General features: G+C 41.1%; 1 protein-coding gene across 1 annotated transcript in view; it reads left to right on the forward strand.

Annotated features, from left to right (window-relative positions):
* Positions 1 to 22,385, forward strand: part of SLC38A8 (solute carrier family 38 member 8) — a 115,610-nt gene that overhangs the window by 8,613 nt on the left and 84,612 nt on the right. Inside the window, exons 2-3 of the mRNA XM_073605448.1 lie at positions 19,542 to 19,740; positions 20,842 to 20,998. Of these exons, the coding sequence (XP_073461549.1) occupies positions 19,542 to 19,740; positions 20,842 to 20,998 (356 nt within the window). The remainder of the gene's footprint in view (positions 1 to 19,541; positions 19,741 to 20,841; positions 20,999 to 22,385) is intronic.

A 22,385-nucleotide genomic window follows, 5' to 3' on the forward strand; every position in this document is an offset into this window, starting at 1 on the left:
ATGTCAGTATATGGGGGTGGGATGGTTGAACTAAGATTATTTAAAATTTCAACATTTTTTTGTTCTTCTATCTTTCATATCCCAACCATCACAATCTGGATTATACTTCCACCCCTCTTCTTTCGCTCTATTTGAGACCTTAATTAAGCATTGAACCTGACGTATCCATTGCTTCTCTAACACCTCTCCTTGTCTGTCCCTTTTTATTTCACTCCATACATCCGGGTCTAAGCCCGCTGCTCCTTTCACCTTAAATTTACGAAGGACATCCTTTAAGTCCTGTGCTTCGGTTTTCCCATAAATGTTCTTAATTATCTGTGGCACCGTATAGTGCGCCACAATTCCCTGACGGGGTTTTGTGTTCCTCTGGCCCATTCTAACAGTCCTGCCTAGGTAGCGTGTGGGACACTTAGTGTACAATATAATGCGGCTACAACATATACAAGAATGAATAATTACTTTATATGCTAGCCCAATAACAAACCAGCTAAGTTACACTAGTTCCTCGTTGCCTTCCTCCTAGCGTGCTAGAATACTAGAAACCTCTTCCGGAATGAGATTTCTGAAATCGAATTACTTTATATGCTAGCCCAATAACAAATAATTACTTTATATGCTAGCCCAATAACAAACCAGAATGCGGCTACAACATATACAAAAATGCGGCTACAACATATACAAGCATTCCTTTAAGTGGCCAGGTATCCGACTAAATCTCCGGACTTTTGGAGATCTTATTCCCTCCCCGTATCTGGGAATCCCTCTCATACACTCTTATCCCTGCTTTATGGAGCAGACAGGGCTTATACTCTCAACCCATCTATGGTTTATGAGTTAGATGTGAGGTTAAGCATAAGCGTCAGACCCCCAAGCTCACAAGCCCTCAAGTTCCTTTTCATGTGAGGTAAGGCGCATTCCGTTGCTTAGTTCGGCAATCCCCTTCTAACTCATACCATCCTTGACAAGGCTCATTCACTTTCTCAACAAGACAGACAAGACAGACACAGACAACAAAACAAACAAATAATTCCAGCAATATAAACTAAAATATGCAGTAATTCTAGACTCACCACTACAGAGGCTGGTGTTTTAAAACCAGGAGAACCGTAACTGACAGAACGGATAGGCACAAATCAGGGGAGCACAGAATATAAGAAAAATAAAGTTTTTTCTTACCTGGCCAGGTTTTTTGATCTGTGGTTCCCGGAATGCCTGTCCTTTCATTCCGTCAGCGTAGCTCAGCCACCTCTTGTAGCAACTTGGTGGGTCCCTGTTCGGGCGCCAAAATGTTAGGTTCAACTTTTAAATAAGTTGCTTTAAGTTTATATTGCTTTGTCAAATTATTGCTTCTATAGGAATTAAGACACAGAGTCAGAAATCCGTGTATCAGTTCTTGAGCATAATGGACTGCTGTCTTTACTCTTTCAAAGGCCTTTTATAGGCAATTATACAAACAATATCATTAGCACAACCCCCACAAAGGGCAAGGGTAAACAACAACAGGAGTCACCTGGGCTACGAACACAAGCTTCAACACCATGGCAATACAGTTACAAGAAAACAAAAGCAGCTTCAACTGAGTTCAACAGCCAAAAGTTACATTCATAACAGATTTACACGTAGGCATTATATTAAGTGAGAACTCTAAATTAAATCCCTGACCTTATCAAGTGGTTACGGGATAACTCTGCGAATGTCCTTGAGTGGCCCAGCCAGAGCCCAGACTTGAACCCGACTGAACATCTCTGGAGAGATCTGAAAATGGCTGTGCACCAACTCTTCCCATGGAACTTGAGTGGGTCCTGCATAGAATGACAGAAACTGCCCCAAAATAGGTGGGTCAAGCTTGTAGCATCATACTCAAAAAGACTTGAGATTTAATTGTTGCCAAAGGTATTGAGCAAAGGCTGTGAATACTTATGTACATGTGTGGTGTGTGTTTATATAAAATTAAATAAATAATAATAAAAAAAAAATTGCAAAGGCTTCAAACACTTACACTGCGGCAGGTTGGCATGGCTGCGCAAATCGCAGTAGCTGTAAGTCGGCTCTTTAAGATGCTATAGCAGACGAGCCTGCAGCGTGTCCCCCAGAGCCGATGAGCGGGCGCGTTTTACACTAAAAAACGCTTGTGTGTTCCTACTAAGTAGGAACACACAATCTGTCTCCTCCCACAGTTAGAAACACACATTGGGAACACAGTTAACCCCTTGATCGCCCCCAAGAGTTAACCCCTTCCCTGCCAATGACATTTATACAGTAATCAGTGGCTATTTTTAGCTCTGATCGCCAATGGTCCCAAAAAAAGTGTCAAAAGTGTCTGATCTGTCTGCCGCAATGTCGCAATCCCAATTAAAAATCGCAGATCACCGCTATTGCTAGTAAAAAATAAATTAAAAAAAATAATAAAAATGACGTAAATCTTTTCCCTATTTTGTAGACACTATAACTTTTGTGCAAACCAATCAATATACGCTTATTGAGATTTTTTTTTTTTTCAAAAAAATCTGTAGAATACATATCGGCCTAAACAAATTTTTTTTTTTTTTACATTTGGGTACAACGTCGCACAACTGCGCAATTGTCAGTTAAAGCGGCGCAGTGCCGTATCGCAAAAAAATGGCCTAGTCAGGGAGGGGGCAAATCCTTCCGGGGTTGAAGTGGTTGTGAGTATTGTTTGTAGAATTTTGAGGAATATAATGAATTTGGTCCATTTTGGAATAAGGCTGTAACAACAAAATGTGGAAAAAGTGAAGCGCTGTGAATACTTTCCAGATACACTATACCTGTCATTGAAATTGGAATCGTCTCAAACAGATGGCTGGTTCTGAACCAGACAAAATTCACTCATTGTATGGCCAGCTTTAGGGAAGACATAATGACCTTAGACCTTACCAAGGAGGGGATTGAGGCTCTGAAGGGTCTCCAAGGGGGTGATAATAAATATTGTACTTCCGATCCTAGGAGGACAATTTACTGATCTAGCTATTTGGAAAATCTGCATGCATCCTGGCTGATCCTTCTCACTGTGGAAGTTATGGATTAACTTTATGAGACTTTATAATTTATTAGGCAAACTACTTGAGAATGAGTGAGTGGCAGGTCCCGGTGCTATAGACCAATATCTCCTTAGCTGTTATCCCTACGCAAATATCTGCCTGTCAATGGCAGGTCTAAACACACTATAAGATATTATTTATTTATTTATTTTCCGTTCGACCCAGTGGGCAACCAATCAATGTTAGTGCAGCAATTTCCCCCACTGGGCTATTGCATTCTGATAAGAGGATCGCCCCTTCTCCCACCAGAACACACTGATCAACCATTGGCTGTCAGTGATGATCAGATGCTGGTTTTCTGGCATGCCTGTTTGGCAGAAGACAGAGGTACAGACAGGCCAAAAGTTGGCCGGTTCCTGCCAAACCGACTACTTTCAGATGATTTTCGGTTATGAGGGAATGATTGCAGTGGAACAAAAGCAAGGGTTTCTTGACCTGTCTGGTCCATCTAACAGTTTGCAAGCTTAGAATCCACCCACAAACATAAGAATATCACCCAGTCCCTCTAAAAATGGCCAAATTTGGCAGCTGTCATCTCGCATCTATAGGTATGTTACCTGCCCTTTGGGGATATCATTGAGGCAGGAAATCTGTTCCAGTTGCTCAAAAGTGCAAATGTTAAAGGCTAATATGCAAGTTATTGTCCTAAAAAGGGGACCCGGGTGCTGCCCCTAGGGACATGTATCAATGGAAAAAAAGTTTTAAAAACGTCCGTTTTTTCGGGAGCAGTGATTTTAATGATGCTTAAAGTGAAAAAATAATAGTGAAATATTCCTTTAAATATTGTACCTGGGGGGTGTCTATAGTATGCCTGTAAAGTGGCGCGTGTTTCCCTTGCTTAGAACAGTCCCTGCACAAAATGACATTTCTAAAGGAATACAAGTCATTTAAAACTGCTTGAGGCTATAATGTAATGTAGGGTCCCGGCAATATGGATGAAAATCAGTGAGACAAACGGCATGGATACCCCCACCCCCAGCCCATTACTAGGCCCTTTGAGTCTTGTATAAATATTAAGGGGAACCCCGCACCAAAATTAAAAAAAAAGAAAAGGCGTTGGGCCCCCAGGCCCTATATACTCTGAACAGCAGTATACAGGCGGTGCAAACAAGACAGGGACTGTAGGTTTGTTCTTATGAAGAATCTGTTTGTAATTTGGAACAGGTACAATTTGTAAGTGTAGCTCCAGCCAAAAAATCTATTTTAAAGCTTTTTGGAAAATATAGGGAAGTCGCCTGCCTGCCTGCAAGTGTCTTTGAACACATACTCCAGGAATGGCCTACAGTCAGGTATAGGCTTGGCTAGACTCTCCCTCTATATATATATATATATATATATATATATATATATATATATATATATATATATATATATATATATATATTCATTAAATGCACTGCAGCTAGCTGAATCAACTGCCTAAAGTATATTAGAAACAGTACACCAGGAACTGCCAGGAACTGATATATACAAAGCCGGGGTCTGTGTGTGTGTGTGTGATTATACAGTGGGGATGGAAAGTATTCAGACCCCCTTAAATTTTTCACTCTTTGTTATATTGCAGCCATTTGCTAAAATCATTTCAGTTCATTTTTTTCCTCATTAATGTACACACAGCACCCCATATTGATAGAAAAACACAGAATTGTTGACATTATTGCAGATTTATTAAAGAAAAAACGAAATATCACATTGGCCTAAGTATTCAGACCCTTTGCTGTGACACTCATATATTTAACTCAGGTGCTGTCCATTCCTTCTGATCATCCTTGAGATGGTTCTACACCTTTATTTGAGTCCAGCTGTGTTTGATTATACTAATTGGACTTGATTCTGAAAGCCACACACCTCTCTATATAAGACCTTACAGCTCACAGTGCATGTCAGAGCAAATGAGAATCATGAGTTCAAAGGAACTGCCTGAAGAGCTCAGAGACAGAATTGTGGCAAGGCACAAGGTTAAAAAAAATTTCTGCTGCACTTAAGGTTCCTAAGAGCACAGTGGCTGCCATAATCCTTAAATGGAAGACGTTTGGGATGACCAGAACCCTTCCTAGAGCTGGCCGTCCAGCCAAACTGAGCTATCGGGGGAGAAGAGCCTTGGTGAGAGGGTAAAGAAGAACCCAAAGATCACTGTGGCTGAGCTCCAGAGATGCAGTCGGGAGATGGGAGAAAGTTGTAGAAAGTCAACCACTACACCCCTCCACCAGTCAGGGCTTTATGGCAGAGTGGCCCGACAGAAGCCTCTGCTCAGTGCAAGACACATGAAAGCCTGCATGGAGTTTGCTAAAAAAAACACCTGAAGGACTCCAAGATGGTGATAAAGATTCTCTGGTCAGATGAGACCAAGATAGAACTTTTTGGCCTTAATTTTAAGCTGTATGTGTGGAGAAAACCAGGCATTGCTCATCACCTGTCCAATACAGTCCCAACAGTGAAGCATGGTGGTGGCAGCATCATGCTGTGAGGGTGTTTTTCAGCTGCAGGGACAGGACGACTGGTTGCAATCGAGGGAAAGATGAATGCGGCCAAGTACAGGGATATCCTGGACGAAAACCTTCTCCAGAGTGCTCAGGACCTCAGACTGGGCCGAAGGTTTACCTTCCAACAAGACAATGACCCCAAGCACACAGCTAAAATAACGAAGGAGTGGCTTCACAACATCTCTGTGACTGTTCTTGAATGGCCCAGCCAGAGCCCTGACTTAAACCTAATTGAGCATCTCTGGAGAGACCTAAAAAATGGCTGTCCACCAACGTTTACCATCCAACCTGACAGAACTGGAGAGGATCTGCAAGGAGGAATGGCAGAGGATCCCCAAATCCAGGTGTGAAAAACTTGTTGCATCTTTCCCAAAAAGACTCATGGCTGTATTAGATCAACAGGGTGCTTCTACTAAATACTGAGCAAAGGGTCTGAATACTTAGGACCATGTGATATTTCAGTTTTTCTTTTTTGATAAATCTGCAAAAATGTCAACAATTTTGTGTTTTTCTGTCAATATGGGGTGCTGTGTGTACATTAATGAGGAAAAAAATGAACTTAAATGATTTTAGCAAATGGCTGCAATATAACAAAGAGTGAAAAATTTAACCTCCCTGGCGGTATGATTATTTCGGATTTTAGGTGCTGAAAGCGGTACAATTATTTTGCATGGAAATTTGGCGTTTTATATTGTAGGTCTGTAAATCTTAACAATAACACACTTAAATCTGTCCAAACCAGAGTCTAGTAGATATCCCGGGTATGATAAAGTTTGAAACACAAAAACATAAATTATAATATAATAAATAAAAATAAATAATTAAAAAAAAAAAAAAAAAATAGTAATAAAATAAATTTCCCCACAATTCACTATCGCTCAATTCTGCAAGTGTTCTAATTTACTATCGCTGTTTTCTAGGTCTAAAGCCACTTTTGACGTAAAGGGACACTTTTTGGTTGCTATGGACAATCTCCAGTTTCCAGGCAGAAAGAACAGTGTATATCATGTAAAACTGCATGCAGGGCATGGGACAAAGCACTGGGGACAAAAGGGATGTGAAATTATTTCATACAGTACTGTAATCTGTAAGATTACAGCACTGTATGTATTATGATTTTTACTTTTTTTTTAATTTGCCGCCAGGCTCCGCCCCCGTGCGTCGCGCCGCTCGCAGGGAACGGAGCCTGGCACAGAGAGGCTTCGGAGGAGGACGGAGCCCTCGGACACTGCGGGGGACATCGCAGGATCCCGGGGACAAGGTAAGTAAAGCCGCCCCAGGATCCTGCAATGCGATCCCGAGTGTGGCTCGGGGTTACCGCTAATGGTACTGAATTTCAACCCCGAGCCACACTCGGGAATACCGCCAGGGAGGCTACGGGGGTCCGAATACTTTCCGTCCCCACTGTGTGTGTATATAGATATATATATAATATAATTTATGAAATACACTGCAGCTAACTGAATCAACTGCCTGCCTGAAGTAGATTAGAAACAGTAAAACAGTATAAGCAGGAACGGTCTTCAGTGAGATCTAGCTAACTGAATAAACTGCTTGCTTAAAGTAAATGAAATGTATCTCTCTATCTCTATCTCTCTCTCTGCCAGCAACACACTACACAGGGCAGACGTGCTGGCGGCCTTATATAGTTTGGGGCGTGTACTTAACCCCCTGAGCCATAATTGGCCAAAGGCACCCTGCCTTTGGCCAATTATGGCTCTGTTTGCTTACGGCGCTGTGATTGGCGAAAGCATGCAGGTCATAGTGCATGCTTGGCCAATCATCAGCCAGCAATGCACTGCGATGATGAATTGGCGCGCATGGCCCATAATGTTCGATCTTCATCGAACAGCCGATGTTCGAGTCGAACTTATGTTAGACTCGAACAGTCAGCCCATCCCTACCTCCTATATGACTTTTTGAATCTGAGGCGCTTTAAAGCGTATCTAAACCAAAAAGCAAAAATATAATATATTGTAGCTTACCAGTTTTAGATGGTGGCTTCAGTACTTTTAGTTTTTCAGGCTTTTTCCCTTTATTTTCCCTTGGTGATTCTGGCAGTAACAAACTTTCTTTGCCAGGGTAAAGTTCTTGTCCTAAAGTATCAGGCTATCAGAAGTAAGACAAGACTAAAGCCTCGTACACACGGTACGATTGTTGGCAGGGGATTAACTGTTGTCCTAAAATCTTACTATTGGGACTCTCCTTTTGACAATTGTTGTCCAACTTTCGGCCAACAAATGTTGGATGGCAGGCTAGTAAATTTTCGGCGGACAATGGTTTGATATTAGATTTTCATATGGTCAGTACACAAATCTATCACACAAGTCGAAAGTACAAACACGCATGCTCGGAATCGATGCTCACCAAACACAAAATTAGCAGAAGGGGGCCCAAAGGGTGGCACTCAAGAGCTGAAATTCCTCGTAGTACGTCACTATGTTTGTGTTTGTTGTATGACAATTGTGTACCGTTAGTATGTATGCAAGACAAGATCCTGGCACACGCCCTTTTGACAAAAATCAGACGCTGGGTTGGCCAACAATCGTACCGTGTGTACGAGGCTTAAGGAAACCTCCCCTTCTCCTCTTCTTCAAAACATGGATGGCTGGTGTGCTGTAGTCCTCAGCAATAAGTAAGAACAATGTCACTGATAAGTATGCAGCACAGGCAACAGCACATGAAGTTATTAGCTGACAGCAGGTATTTTTAGCACTCCTCAAACAGATATAACAAATAAGCTAATTGTAGGAATACCCCCCCCAGAACGTTGTATTCTGACAGTGACACCTGTCCAATACACTGATCAATGGCTGCAACTGATTGGTGCTGATTGAGGAAATTTTCCATCATGTCCCTTAAACAGAGGTCGATCAAACGATCAGCTTCTGTCAAGCAGGGACAGCCACATACTGATCAAAATTTGTCTAGTTCCTGCTTAACCATCCGAATTTCAATCCGTTTATGGCCAGCCTAGCTTTCCAGAGTGCTTCCCCACAGACATAGCAGAGATAAGTGGACATTTCTCAAAAGTAAAGATTTCTAGATGTCACTAGAAAAATGTGAAAAATTCCCCTCTATACCTGAGACAACTAAACAATTTAGGATTTTTTTTTCTTCTATCCAGTCTCGGTTGTAGGGTTGTCTTAATAACACCATGGGTCCCTGGGCAAACTAATGCACTGGAAGCCCTACCAGCCTGCCCAAATGTATGCACCTACTCTCAAAAATGAAAGTATAAATAGTTGGTAGAATTAAGCATATATTCATTAGTACTTTCAATAAAATCGATTTATTAAGCAATAAGAAAACATGCCATAAATCAAAGCCTAATCAACTCAAAGAGCACAGTGCAGGCAGAAAGCAGGAAGGCACAATACTGGGATCAGGAGGGCACAGGTTCTGGTATTCATCCAGGGACAGTTTAGTAAAATATATGACTGTTCGGGACAGCTGGCAAGTATGATGCAATGCAGGCTTATCATGGTGCCCCCCATGCACCTGGGGCCTCTGGGCAGTGCCCAGCGGTGTCCATTCATTAAGACTGCCCTGCTCAGTTGTAATAGTCATCAGCACAAAAAGAGAATGTGGATATCCCCAGCAGGGACATGGACAGCAATAAAAACCTTATCTAACCTTGCCTCTCTATCGAAATCTAGAGAATACCTTAAATGAACTAGTATCTGCAGAATAGTGCAAAGATTTATGCTAATCTATCAGCTTTGTTGCAATTTACAGTAAATTGTGTTCTGTGAACAAGTAATATGGTTTGCTGTTAATACTATTGTGGCACTGGCTGGTCTGTTTAAATCTTGCCCAGCAACGCTGATAAGATAAAAGCAGCAATAAAGTTTATTTATTTATTTTCTATTCCTATCTCCCGTTCTGCCCCAGAGGGCACACAGCCTAATGTTTGTTTAAATGTGTGAATTAAAATTCTTGCATAGTTTGTTATGTTATTGCCATTACTTATTTTCTGTTTAATAGACCAGTGTTTCTTAACCTTTTTGTAGTTGAGGCACTCTTCAAAATTCTGCACAATCTTGAAGCACCAATTCTAAAATGTAAAAAATAAAACAAATAGTTTTACATAATGCCGCAACATCCAGACACTTAGGACACCCAAAGTAAGACCCCTTTCACACTGGAGCGGTTTTCAGGCGGTATTGCACTAAAAATACCGCCTGAAAACCGCCCCTAAACAGCCTCCGCTGTTTGTTCAGTGTGAAAGCCCGAGGGCTTTCACACTGAAGCGGTGCGCAGGCAGGGCGGTGAAAAAAGTCCTGCAAACCGCTTTTTTGGAGCGGGGAAGGAGCGGTGTATTCACCGCTCCTTCCCCGCTCCTGCCCATTAAAATCAATGGGACAGCGCGGCTATACCGCGGCAATACCGCGGCTATAGCCGCGCTGTACGAGGGATTTTAACCCTTTTTCGGCCGCCAGCGGGGGGTAAAACCGCACAGCTAGCGGCCGAATACCGCTGCAAGAACGACGGTACAGCAGCGCTAAAAATAGCGCTGTTGTACCGCCGACGCCCCCACGGCCCCAGTGAAAGGGGCCTTAGAGGTGATTTATTCTTCCAAAGAAAACACACATCTTTGCATACTGGTACTGAATAGTACTAGCGCTTGTCTTTTCCTTCCGTTTCTCTCCCTCAGTCCTCTAATGTGCTGACAGAGAGGGATGGGAGAGGGCCAAACAAGGATGCTGCACAGGCACCCAACGTCCTCCTTATCAACCAATGATGTTCTTGGTTGTTAGGAGGCCAGCAGCTAGAAGGTTGTGTTCGTACACAATGAAAACCCGTCACTTTGTGTAACTAAAAGGCAGGCTTGATCCACTCGCTGGCTTGTATGTAATTTTTAGGCATTTTGCCAAGGCACCCCTGAAATTGAAGGCACCCCAGGGTTCCTAGGCACCCTGGTTGAAAGGCTGTAATGGGCTAATGCCACCTAGTGACCTAGTGGTAAAGTGTCATTCATGCCCTTTGTTTAGTCACTCTGGGAGGGTCAAAAGAAACAGATTTCTGGGAAAGGTCATCTGCTATTTTAGTTTCTCTTCAGACTGCAAGGAAAAAGCACATCTCCATCTCTCTTCTTTGTGCAAGTATTGCAGTTATACACCACCGGTTGCACGTCTAATACATTTTCAGATTTCAGGTATTTTCATTCTTCTATGCTGGCTTAGTGCCTTCTTGGTCAACCATTTCATAACTGGCTGTGGGAAACAACTGTTTAATTTTGGGAATCAGTGTCACATATCGAACTATATTTACTCAACTATTATTCTACTTGTTTAACCCACCCTTTTCCTTTTTCAAGGCTTTTCCTCATAAATCTCGTTTAAGTTGTGTCAGTGTTGTCTCAGGTCCAGGTAAGGACGGGTCATTACGGGTGCAAGGCAGAGGGACCTGATACTATAATATCCAGTAGCTCCTTTGGGGGTAAGGTGTGTGTGTGTTTTTTTTTTTTTTATATCAACTCCGTGTACAAAAATTTCAGGAGTACTACAGCAGTTATACATTATTTTGACAGAAAAGAAACCACCTGCCATGCCATGCAGCTGTCAAATATGCCCATTTACAAATTATTGCTGTCCCAGATTACATTCATGAGCTAACCACCATCCAGGTTCCATGCATGATACACAAATGTATTCTCGGTTTAGTAGAGGCCCTGGTGTCAAATAGGGCACTCAGGACCTTGTTGGGTCTTCTAGTTTACGCCAGGAAGGCAATAGTGCTACGATGGAAGACAGAAACGGCTCCCACTTTAGAGTATTGGAAAACTCTTTTCAACTCAGACACATACTGCTCTCCTGATTGTCCCAAGAAATTTTCCCAAATTTGGGATTTATGGTTAGCATCCACCACTACTGCCTCTTAATGGATACTTTTGAAGAGCACTTCATCTCCCTTTTTTACTGTGATTATTTGTCTCATTATGTTGTGGGCTCCAGTCTTCCCAGTGCCTTGCCCGGTGCTGGGCACTGCCTTTATATACTATTTTCAATCATATATAGTGTGCTCCCTGTCTGCTATTATATTCCTAAGTTATTGCTGTACTTTGTGTTTTCTGAGTATGTTTTTACCCCCCATATGGGCAAATTTGTTAGATGTTTACACTGTTTCGTTGCTTGTACATTGAGCCGGGGTACGCCCCGAAGGCTCTGTTATACCTAGTCTTCTTATAACCTAATAAAGCGAATTTTCAATTGAAAACAAAAAAATCTGCATTGCTTGCATACGAGTGGTCAGATTTGTAGAATAAAGCACATATAACAGAAGATCTCCTTTTTTCCAACTAAATGTACAGTATAACTGTTGTCTAATTTTAAAGACATTATATAGCACAGACAATTTATGCAGCACTTCACATACTGTACATCTACACTAGTCCCTGCCCTCGAGGAGCTTACAATCTAGGGTCCCTAGCTCTCACACACACACACACACACACACACACGCCAGTTTGAACATGAGCCGTTTAACCACCCAGCATGTCTTTGGAGTATTGGAGGAAACCCACATTCGCATAGGAAGGACATGCAAACTCAATACAAATAGTGTCCTGAACAGGATCCGACATGATGACCTCAGTGGTGCAAGGCAGGAGTGCCAACCAGTAAATAACTTTGCTGTCAATTTTTTTTTTTTTTTTTTGTGCCTGGAGTTGGCCTTTAAGCTTAGATGCTTAGAGCAAGTTTAGTGTCAGTAGGTGTAACTTAATTTAAACGATAACTTTTTAGTTTTTCTGTTTGAAGTTGGGTCATTGAAAACTAGGAACACACACCGTTGATCAATCCAAGTTCGCTGATGCAGGGTAAACTAATGTTTTCACAGCAAGGGGCATTTTTCATGTGGACTTAACAAGGCTTAGTCCAGTTAATATGCAGTAATTGAGCTTCATATAGGATGAAGAACAATGCTAGCTGTAGCCCAGAGCAGATAGCTAAAAATAAATAAAGAAAGAAATAAAATGTTTAAACGTCTAATGCCGCATACACACGACCGGACTTGCCAGCAGAAAAGGTCCGACGGAATCATTCCATCGGACATTCCGATCGTGTGTGGGCTTTATCTGACTTTTTCTTCTGACATACCTAGAAATAGAACATGTTTTAAATCTTTCCGACGGAATCAATTCCTATTGGGAAAACCGTTCGTCTGTATGCTATTCCGACGGACCAAAAACGTTGCAAGGGCAGCCATTGGCTACTGGCTATTGAACTTCCTTTTTCTAGTCCCGTCGTACGTCATCGCGTTCTAAATCGATCGGACTTTGGTGTGATCGTGTGTAGGCAAGTCTGTTTCAGCGGAACTCCGAGTTCATTCCGATGGGAAAAACCGGTCGTGTGTACACAGCATTACTTCCTAAATGGCAAATATTCAGTTGGATACCATGAGTGATTTTTGCCCTCTACGTTATGTTATGAAATAAAACATTTTTGTTCGTGTGGGTAAAAGTGAAATGGATGAAACATACAATATGCTGTTACCAGTATCTCAAAGTTGGTACTGTGTTGAAACATTTGCGCTTAAAGCTTGCTATCCTGTTCAGTTTCTGTGCATAGTTAAACTGAATGACATAACTGTAATATCTACTGTAGCCAATGACCTGCCCACACAAAGTACCAGTAATTTATCACAACCAGCTAGCAATCCCCTGGCTTTGGTACACTGCAATATGATACTCCTTCACATGTGTGGCAGTCCTTGCTACCCTTTTCAGTGGTGTTTGACAGGTGGTGAGAAGCAGATGTCAACTCCTCACCACTTGGTTTAATCCTGTAAATGAATTACATGAAGGCAGCTGCCAATATTCATACTACACCCTAGTATAATATACAAAAGGGAAAGGGGGGGGCTGGGAAGAAAATTACTTTACTGATGCCAGGGGAACCACAACAGATAAAACATTTCAAAAGCTTTTAGTAACTGGTAAAAGATGTAAAGAATAAAAATACCATGGGACAACATATCCCTAGGATATATTTATACCTCTCACGATTACAATATGTGGTATGGATGTTTCAAACATAACTTCATAATGTAGCAATCTAGAAAAGGTCAACATGTTTCGCATAAGAGCTTCATAAGGACCTTTTTTCCTCTTTTTTTGAAATATCCTGAAGAAGCTATTATGTGAAATGTGTTGACTTTTTCTAGCAAAGTGTGTGTGTGTTTATTTATTTTTTTAATTTTTTTTTTATTTTATGTTGTATATTCTGTAAATGCCACCCACTGCACAACAATCACATGCATTGCATAGAGTTGCAGTGTGGCACTATAGACTTGGGTTGTGTATGGTGATGGTAACACCCACCAAATGCAACATGATGTTTAATTTTTACTGCAGCATGAGTACAGCCTTGAGCGGCTGCATGTCTGTGTTCAGGCTGGTGGTTGGGTTTGGTAAAACCATAGCTCAACCGCTTGGTTTTACCACCAGCTGGCCTCTCATGTAATGGAGCCCTTAACGTGGTACTCCAGTATGTGTGTATGAAACTTCAGTCAAGTTTTTATTGCGTTGTGTGTCCATAAGGGAGATGTCCCTTTTTTGTAGGGTAAACAGTGTATGCTTGGGGCCTTAAACCCTTCAAATGGGATTTGATGAGAAATTTGAGAATTCAGATTGCTATGAAACTTAAACCACTATGTCCAAAAATAAAATTAAATGGTTTTTGGTTGGAGTTCTACCATTAATTACCCACCACGTTATTATAGCTGTTAATATTGCTTTCTGAATGAGGTCTATTGTTTAAACTTAACTATTCTATGTCCAGTAGTCATTTTTGGGAGAGGACACTGTATGCATATTGCCAGTATGAAACAGTCTTGTAATCACCAATCTAGTGGCCCGGTCAGCTTGGACCATATTCTGTCTATTGGCTACCGTAGTATTGTATATCTGCAGGATATAAAGTTAGATCATATCAGGTAGATGTCTACATTCTGTAAGCTAGTTGTGTATATTGGTGAATAGTTGGATTTGCATGCACAATATCTGAACATGTTGCCAAATCTTTTGAATTGGGTCCTGCCCTTAGCAGGAAACCTCTGTATTCACAGAGCACACAGGAAGTCATAATGTTGGGTTATCTTACGAGAAAAATAGCATCTAGGTAACTTCATTAAAGTGTTTGTTAACCCCCAAAAAAATAGCAGCATTACACTGCACATAGCTTGTGTTGTGTAATCTGCCCCCTCTAAACTGTAAAAAAAAAAAAAGACCCTGAATCTGCCACTTCCTGTATGGCCTCTCTAAACAGACCACAAATCAGGGATGCTCTGCCCTGATCACCATAGTCAAAGTGTGTCCCTCATACGCTGTCCTCTCTGCTCTCCTCTCTCCTCCCTCACCCCCTCCTTCTTGTCCGTCATCTTGTGTCTGTGTGTCTCTGTCTCTGACCCCCTCCCCTCCGCCACTATTAGTAAAATAAAAAATTTGAAATAAACACTGCCAGCCCCTCTATGATATCCTGGCATACCACACTGCATTATTCTTTTATAAAAATTGAGCACTGTAAATACCGTTTTTTTAATTAATTTATTTATTTTTTAGCGCTGTCTTCAGGCCAGTCACATGACTCTCGGTCAGGTTTCCAGGGTTACTGCGGGAGAGGCTGAGCAGCCATGTGATCTCCTCGGCTGATGTAAGAGGGAGATCATGGACCCTCCTACAGAAGCCATCAATCGGCTGTATACAGCGGCCGCGAGTCATGTGACCGGCCTGAAGATTATTGTAAATTGGTATTTACAGCGCTCATTTTTATAAAAGACTACTGCAGTGCGCTCAGACAGGCTCTAATAGAGGGTCTGGCGGTGTTTGTATTCTATGGGTTAACAAACACTTTAACCGTACAAATTTATTGTCCAATTAAAATAAATATGCACATTCTGCTGTTACAATGTTTGGGAGTCATGGTTCAGAAGGAGTTCTCTTCTAGAGGTCAGGCTGTTATAGTGTATAGTCTTCACTGTAAAAAAGGTCAACTTAATGGAAACCAGCGTGTATTAGGCATGTGCAATTCGTTTCGTTCCAAATTCATTTTTTAACGAATTTCGACAAATTCGTTAATTCGGGAATATCCGAATTAACGAAAACCCGTTTAACGAATTTTTTCCGAATATTCGTAAAATCGATAAAATTGGACATTCGTAAATTCGGGCATTCGTACATTCGCAATTTACGAATGTACATTCGTACATTAGTAAATTAGTGAATTCGTAAATTTGTCAATTCGAAAATTCGGAAATCTGAAATAATAGTTAACTAATAATAACTTAACTATTAGTAATTACTAGTAACTTTTAAATTATAGGTATTGTAATTTCCTTTCAAATTTGGCTGTTAGACCCCTTTAACACTGGGGCGGTTTGCAGGCGGTATTGCGCTAAAAATACCGCCTGCAAACCGCCCCTAAACAGCCTCCGCTGTTTGTTCAGTGTGAAAGCCCGAGGGCTTTCACACTGAAGCGGTGCGCAGGCAGGACGGTGAAAAAAGTCCTGCAAACCGCTTTTTTGGAGCGGTGAAGGAGCGGTGTATTCACCGCTCCTTCACCGCTCCTGCCCATTGAAATCAATGGGACATCGCGGCTATACCGCGGCAATACCGCGGCTATAGCCGCGCTGTACGAGGGATTTTAACCCTTTTTCGGCCGCCAGCGGGGGTTAAAACCGCCTCGCTAGCGGGCGAATACCGCTGCAAGAACGACGGTACAGCAGCACTATAAATAGCGCTGTTGTACCGCCGACGCCCCCACCGCCCCAGTGTGAAAGGGGCCTAAATGAACGTAACACATACAAATTTATCCGAAGTTATGAATGATCCGAAAAAATGGAATGGAACGTAATGAATTAATAATAATAAATAATAATAATAACAAAGTTTTATTATTATTATTATTTATTATTAATTTGTTCTGTTCCATTTGTTTAGATGCAGCATTCGTTTTGGATAATTCGTAACTTCGGATAAATTCGTATTTGTTACGTTCACTGACAGTCAAATTTGAAAGGAAATTACAATACCTATAATTTAATAGTTAGTATTTACTTAAAGTTACTATTTCAGATTTTTGAATTTTCGGGTTTTTGGATTTTCAAACTTTGAATTTACAAATTTCCGAATTTTCTAATTTACAAATGTACGATTTTACGAACTTACGAATGTACGAATTTACAAATGTACAAATGTAAAAATGTACGAATGAACGAATGTACAAATGAACGCATTTACGAATTTACAAATGAACGAATTTACGAATCCCGATCATAACGAATGACCCGAAAAACGAAAAAAATAATAAACTAATGAAACGAAAATGAACGAATTTTTTGGCTGTGCACATGTCTAGCGTGTATAAATGTGTAAGTCCTAAAAAAAAAAAATAATGATAATTTTAATGTGAACCCTGCAGTGAAAACTCAGAATATGTGGTCACACAAAATTCACTACACTTTCCTTTTTAATATGAAAATGTATGTGTTGTGTTTAGCCCTGTAACCATATTGGTCATCCAGAGATACTGATCCTTTTAGGGTTTGAGGATTATGCATGTGAGGGTAGGGTGTGCTAACTCTCAAAGTAGCTGATTTTTAGTGTTTTTTAAAGAACCCTCAAATATTCTCACTCCAAAGATGCCAAGTAGCTATAGTGAGGCTATAACTGGGTAACATTCCTCAAAAAAAAGATAAGTGCTGAGAGTTGTCTATTCTCACTTTAATTTCCAGGATCCATCATTTTTCTGGCTCTGTTTAAAGGTGCAGCGCTAAAGGAAATTTATTAGCACCTCATTATGTAAATACTTTCCAAAATGTCTATCACTGCAAGACCTAACAAACACTCCTAATACTATAAAGCAGGCATTTCAAATTAGTTTTACACAATTTAGGTGGAATTGGTATTCAAGGGGGCAAATTATGTCTACAGACGTGCCCCTGATGACGTCACACTGATGAAATGCGTAGGGAGGAGCTTAACAATTCGGGAAAGACACTCACACACTGCTTGCTTTAACTGATCCCTGAGTGGTGGTGTTTGGCTGCACATACAGAGGATTTCTAGTGTATGTGGTGAGGCAGACGCTTTTTGTGTTTACCAATGCCTGCATATTGTTTATACAAGTGAATGCATATATGTCTTTTTATATTAATGAGAACATTTTAGTCAGTGAGCACTATGATTTCTTCTCTAAGCTGAGCAGTAGTCAGAGCATTTTGAGGCTGGTTCTGCAGCTGAGTTTGTGGACCCTCCTGCTGGTGATTCCTAAATGGTTGTGTCCATTTGCCCATGAGAGTTTCCATCTGTGGCCACCATTTCTGACCTTGGCTTCCTCCTGCTTGAGTGACCTTTTTTGTAGCGAGGCTCAATCTGTAAGGTGAGCGCAAACCTTTCGGAGGATTCGGTGGAGGATTGTCCATTCAAGGTGTGTGGGTGTCATGAAGATCCTGCCAGTAACAGGCAGATTAGACCCATCGGTGCACGATTGCGGGCGTCTATGCGCACATGCACTCGTTAGTGTCTGGTGGGTTATTTAAACCTGTCTGACACTTGCATAATTGCTGTTTGCTCTGCAGCTCTGTGTATGTGTTCCCTAAAAACCTGATATCTGCTCCTCTTTTGACCCGGCTTGCTTTGAGACTGTTCCTGTTATCCGCCTGTACCTGACCCTTGGCTTGTTTGATGATCCCTCTGCCTGCCCTTTTTGTACCTCTGCTGCCAGCCTGCTTTCTGACCCGGCCTGTCTGAGGTTCCTGGACTTCCATCCAGTCTGCTGAGCTTGTCTGCTGATCCATCCAGCCTGCTGGGCCTGTCTGCTGAGCCATCCAGGCTGCTCACCTGTTTTCTGATCCATCCAGTCTGCTGGGCCTGTCTGCTGAGCCATCCAGGCTGCTCACCTGTCTGCTGATCCATCCAGTCTGCTGGGCCTGTCTGCTGAGCCATCCAGGCTGCTCACCTGTCTGCTGATCCATCCAGTCTGCTGTCCTGTCTGCTGAGTTGTCCAGTCTGCAGTTCCTGTCTACTGATCCATCCTGTCAGCTGTGCCGGCCATCTGATCCTTCTGCTGTTGATCCTGCCAGGCACTCATATCACTCCGCACTCCTGCACCCCTGTCACCACTACCAGGGGCCCTCGAGTCGGAGGCGTAGGAGAGGCCATCCTCTGCAATTTGGCCTCACCCTTTAGGTACGTAACAGTGGGGGGTGTGTTTTTTTTTGTTTTTTTTGTTTTTTTGTTTTTTTTTTATTGTTGACCCATTGCCACCAAGCACGGACTTTGTCACAATTGATACTAGATTCACAATATAGTTTTATTGATACTCTTAGTACGCTAATTGATCCTATGGGTTATTAATGCTTTAGATTTTTTTGCACATAAGTTGATTTATGTTTATTCATTTTTTTACACTTTAGCACAGCACTATTTTTATTGAATAAAGAAATGTAATAAATGCATCACAATGGTAAAGCTGCAAGCTGGGATGTAACAAATTAAATGACATTTGTGTTTTTTAGCACTGTTTCTTCAACGGGGACAAAACTTCTATATCAGTGCTTTTATACTATTGCTGTAAGTACCTGAAGGCTAGGGGGGGCAATACAACAGGCAACTGATGACAAAAAAGGAGCACAAGCCTGAACAGCGGTGGTGGAAATATCAGCGCCAAGAAGATATTTTGTTCTAAATGGTCCTTGGGGTAAAAAATCATTATTCTCAAAGAAGTCTGCCTCTGAGACTACAAAGGGCAACCCAGCTTGGCTGGAATTTTATATCTAAACTTTCTTTCCCTTAAATATGTTTTTGTTCTTCAACATTTCTCTCTGCTGTCCAACCCGCCAATCAATGACCTTGATGGTAGTCTTGGGAGATGTATTAGACACTGGATTGTATATATAAATTGTGTGTGTGTGTGTTTTTGTTTTTTTATAGTAGTGGAATCAAGTGAAGTTTGGGTTGTACAGTATGACTGTTTGTTTCCATTTCATTCTCATGTAGGTTTCATTGGTCTTTCTCATAAGTGGACTGGTAATTCTGGGATATGCATCCTCTCTTAGTAGCCAATCCACATACCAGGGAGTGGTGAGAGACGTCTGTGGACCAGCAATTGGAAAACTCTGTGGAATCTGCTTCATATTCAACCTGTTCATGATATCTGTGGCTTTTCTCCGTGTGGTGGAGGATCAGCTGGAAAAATGTGAGTTACCCTTCTAGGTTCTACATTTGATTTGATTGTAGCCGTATTAGTGCAATTGTGACAGAGAAAATTGAGTACTGAGTACTGCTTGGACCTTGAAGAAGTGGACATACCCCGAAAGCTTGTCCTTAAAAATTGTATGTTAGTGCAAATAAAAAAAGTATCACGGACAGTACTCAATTTTCTCAGGTTCTAAATTTGAAAGACAAGCAGACTAATTTACTAAAGTTAGGAGGTATGTGCAAAGTGCAGGAACATATATCAACCAAAGACTAATTTTCCTTCATTGTTCTGAAATGATTAAAGCTGGTTGCTCCAAGTTACGGCACTTTGCACACATGTAATGCTTTTAGCATAATACTTTGCAAGGTTATGCCAGAAAAGACTATTTAAGTATTGAATCATGGTTTAGTTAATCTAAAATGTATATTTCATATTTTTTTTGTAGATACTGAAGAGTTACAACCTAACAGGTTATGTTTCTCTGTGCCTAGTTCCTAGGTCTGTGCACCAGTCATGGCCATTTTGAGGATATCCCCCTCCTAGTTGAGACTTTATTTCATGTTCTAGAAAACTTAGGAGCACCCCAAGGTGGGCAGGGACATAGTCATTAGCTATCTTGCAACAGATTACTTGAATGCCAAGTTCCATCTGCAGCAAAAATATAACTTTTTTGGATGGTCAGACCCTTGGTACATTTATTAAAGCTGAGGGAAGAATCTATTTTCAGGATAATGACATTGATAAAAGCACAGTTCCGCTAGTGATTAGAACTGTATTTAAAGATAAGTCTACCCATGAATGATGATGCTTTCTTATCAGGTTCAGCCACCTTTGATGCAAAGCCTGTCTTACAATAATTGAGAAAATTAAAAGTAAAAGGCTTGTATAAAAATGAATTGGCTGTGTTACCTAATCTCTCTCTCTTTTTTTTTTTTTCATTAAAATATTACCACTGTATCCAATACTGAAGTGTCCATTGCAACCTTCTCATCCCAACCAATGTATGCATTTTTTATAATTTGTTCATACTGCTTTTATGAGTGTTTATAACAGGCATAATGTTTATTTCACACACATTGTGGTTTCTTCCCTGTGCAGTGTGTGACTCTGTCCATGCAAACCTGACCATGAATGAGGTGGGTGAAAGTTTCCAGCCATGGTACCTGGATCCAAGATTAACCATGAGCCTCCTCTGCCTCCTTATCATCCTCCCACTCTCCATCCCCAGGGAAATCAGTTTCCAGAAATACACAAGGTGTGCCTATACTCAATTTATTCATTCATTTTTTTACCTTGCAGAATCCAACATACAGTAAAAGTCAAGTTTAGTAATTTAACAACTAAAGAACGATACAATGTAACCTAGTAGTCAAAATGACATCTTACTGTTTGGAGACTTAGCCTCCGTATATTACGCAAAGTCCTATTCCAATGGCAAGCGTGCCCTGAGCAAGGGTGCTCCAGTAGTAAGTGTGCCCTGTCCATGGGTGCTTTACAGCCCTGTCCACATGGGTGTTTTGGTATGCACTGTCTATGAGTGCTTTAGTAAATTCATACCCAGGTGATATACAGTTGTGCTCAAACATTTACATACCCTGGCAGAATTTATGATTTCTTGGCCATTTTTCAGAGAATATGAATAACACAAAAACATTTCTTTCACTCATGGTTAGTTTTTGGCTGAAGCCATTTATTATCGATCAACTGTGTTTACACTTTTTTTTTTTTTTTATAAATCATAATCACAACAGAAACTACCCAAATGACCCTGATCAAAAGTTTACACACACTGGTGATTTTGGCCTGATAACATGCACACAAGTTGACACAAAGAGGTTTGAATGGCTATTAAAGATAACTATCCTCACCTGTGATCTGTTTGCTTGTAATTAGTGTGTGTGTATAAAAGGTCAATGAGTTTCTGGACTCCTGACAGACCCTTGCATCTTTCATCCAGTGCTGCACTGACGTTTCTGGATTCTGAGTCATGGGGAAAGCAAAATAATTGTCAAAGGATCTGCACGAAAAGGTAGTTTAACTGTATAAAACAGGAAAGGGATATAAAAAGGTATCCAGGGAACTGAGAATGCCAATCAGCAGTGTTCAAACTCTAATCAAGAAGTGGAACCTGAGGGCTTTTGTTGAAACCAAACCACAGTTAGGTAGACCAACTAAGATTTCTGAAAACATGTGGTGTGGCTGTTTCAAGATGCACAATAAAGAAGGACTTGAAAAAAGATGAGCCGCTTGGTCGAGTTGCCAGAAGAAAGCCATTACTACGCAAATGTCACAAAGTATCCCGCTTACAATACGCCAAACAGCACAGAGACAAGCCTCAATCCTTCTGCCACAAAGTCATTTGGAGTAATAAGACCAAAATTGAGTTTTTTGGCCACAACTATAAACGTTACATTTGGAGAGGAGTTAACAAGGCCTATGATGAAAATTACAACATTCCTACTGTGAAACACAGAGGTGGGTTGCTGATGTTTTGGGGATGTGTGAGCTACAAAGGCACAGGAAATTTGGTCAAAATTGATGGCAAGATGAATGCAGTATGTTATCAAAAATACTGGAGGAACATTTGCATTCATCAGCCAGGAAGCTGCGCATGGGACGTACTCGGACATTCCAACATGACA

The sequence above is a fragment of the Aquarana catesbeiana genome, linkage group LG11 (genome assembly GCF_042186555.1).
Source record: "Aquarana catesbeiana isolate 2022-GZ linkage group LG11, ASM4218655v1, whole genome shotgun sequence".
Lineage (NCBI taxonomy): Eukaryota > Metazoa > Chordata > Amphibia > Anura > Ranidae > Aquarana > Aquarana catesbeiana.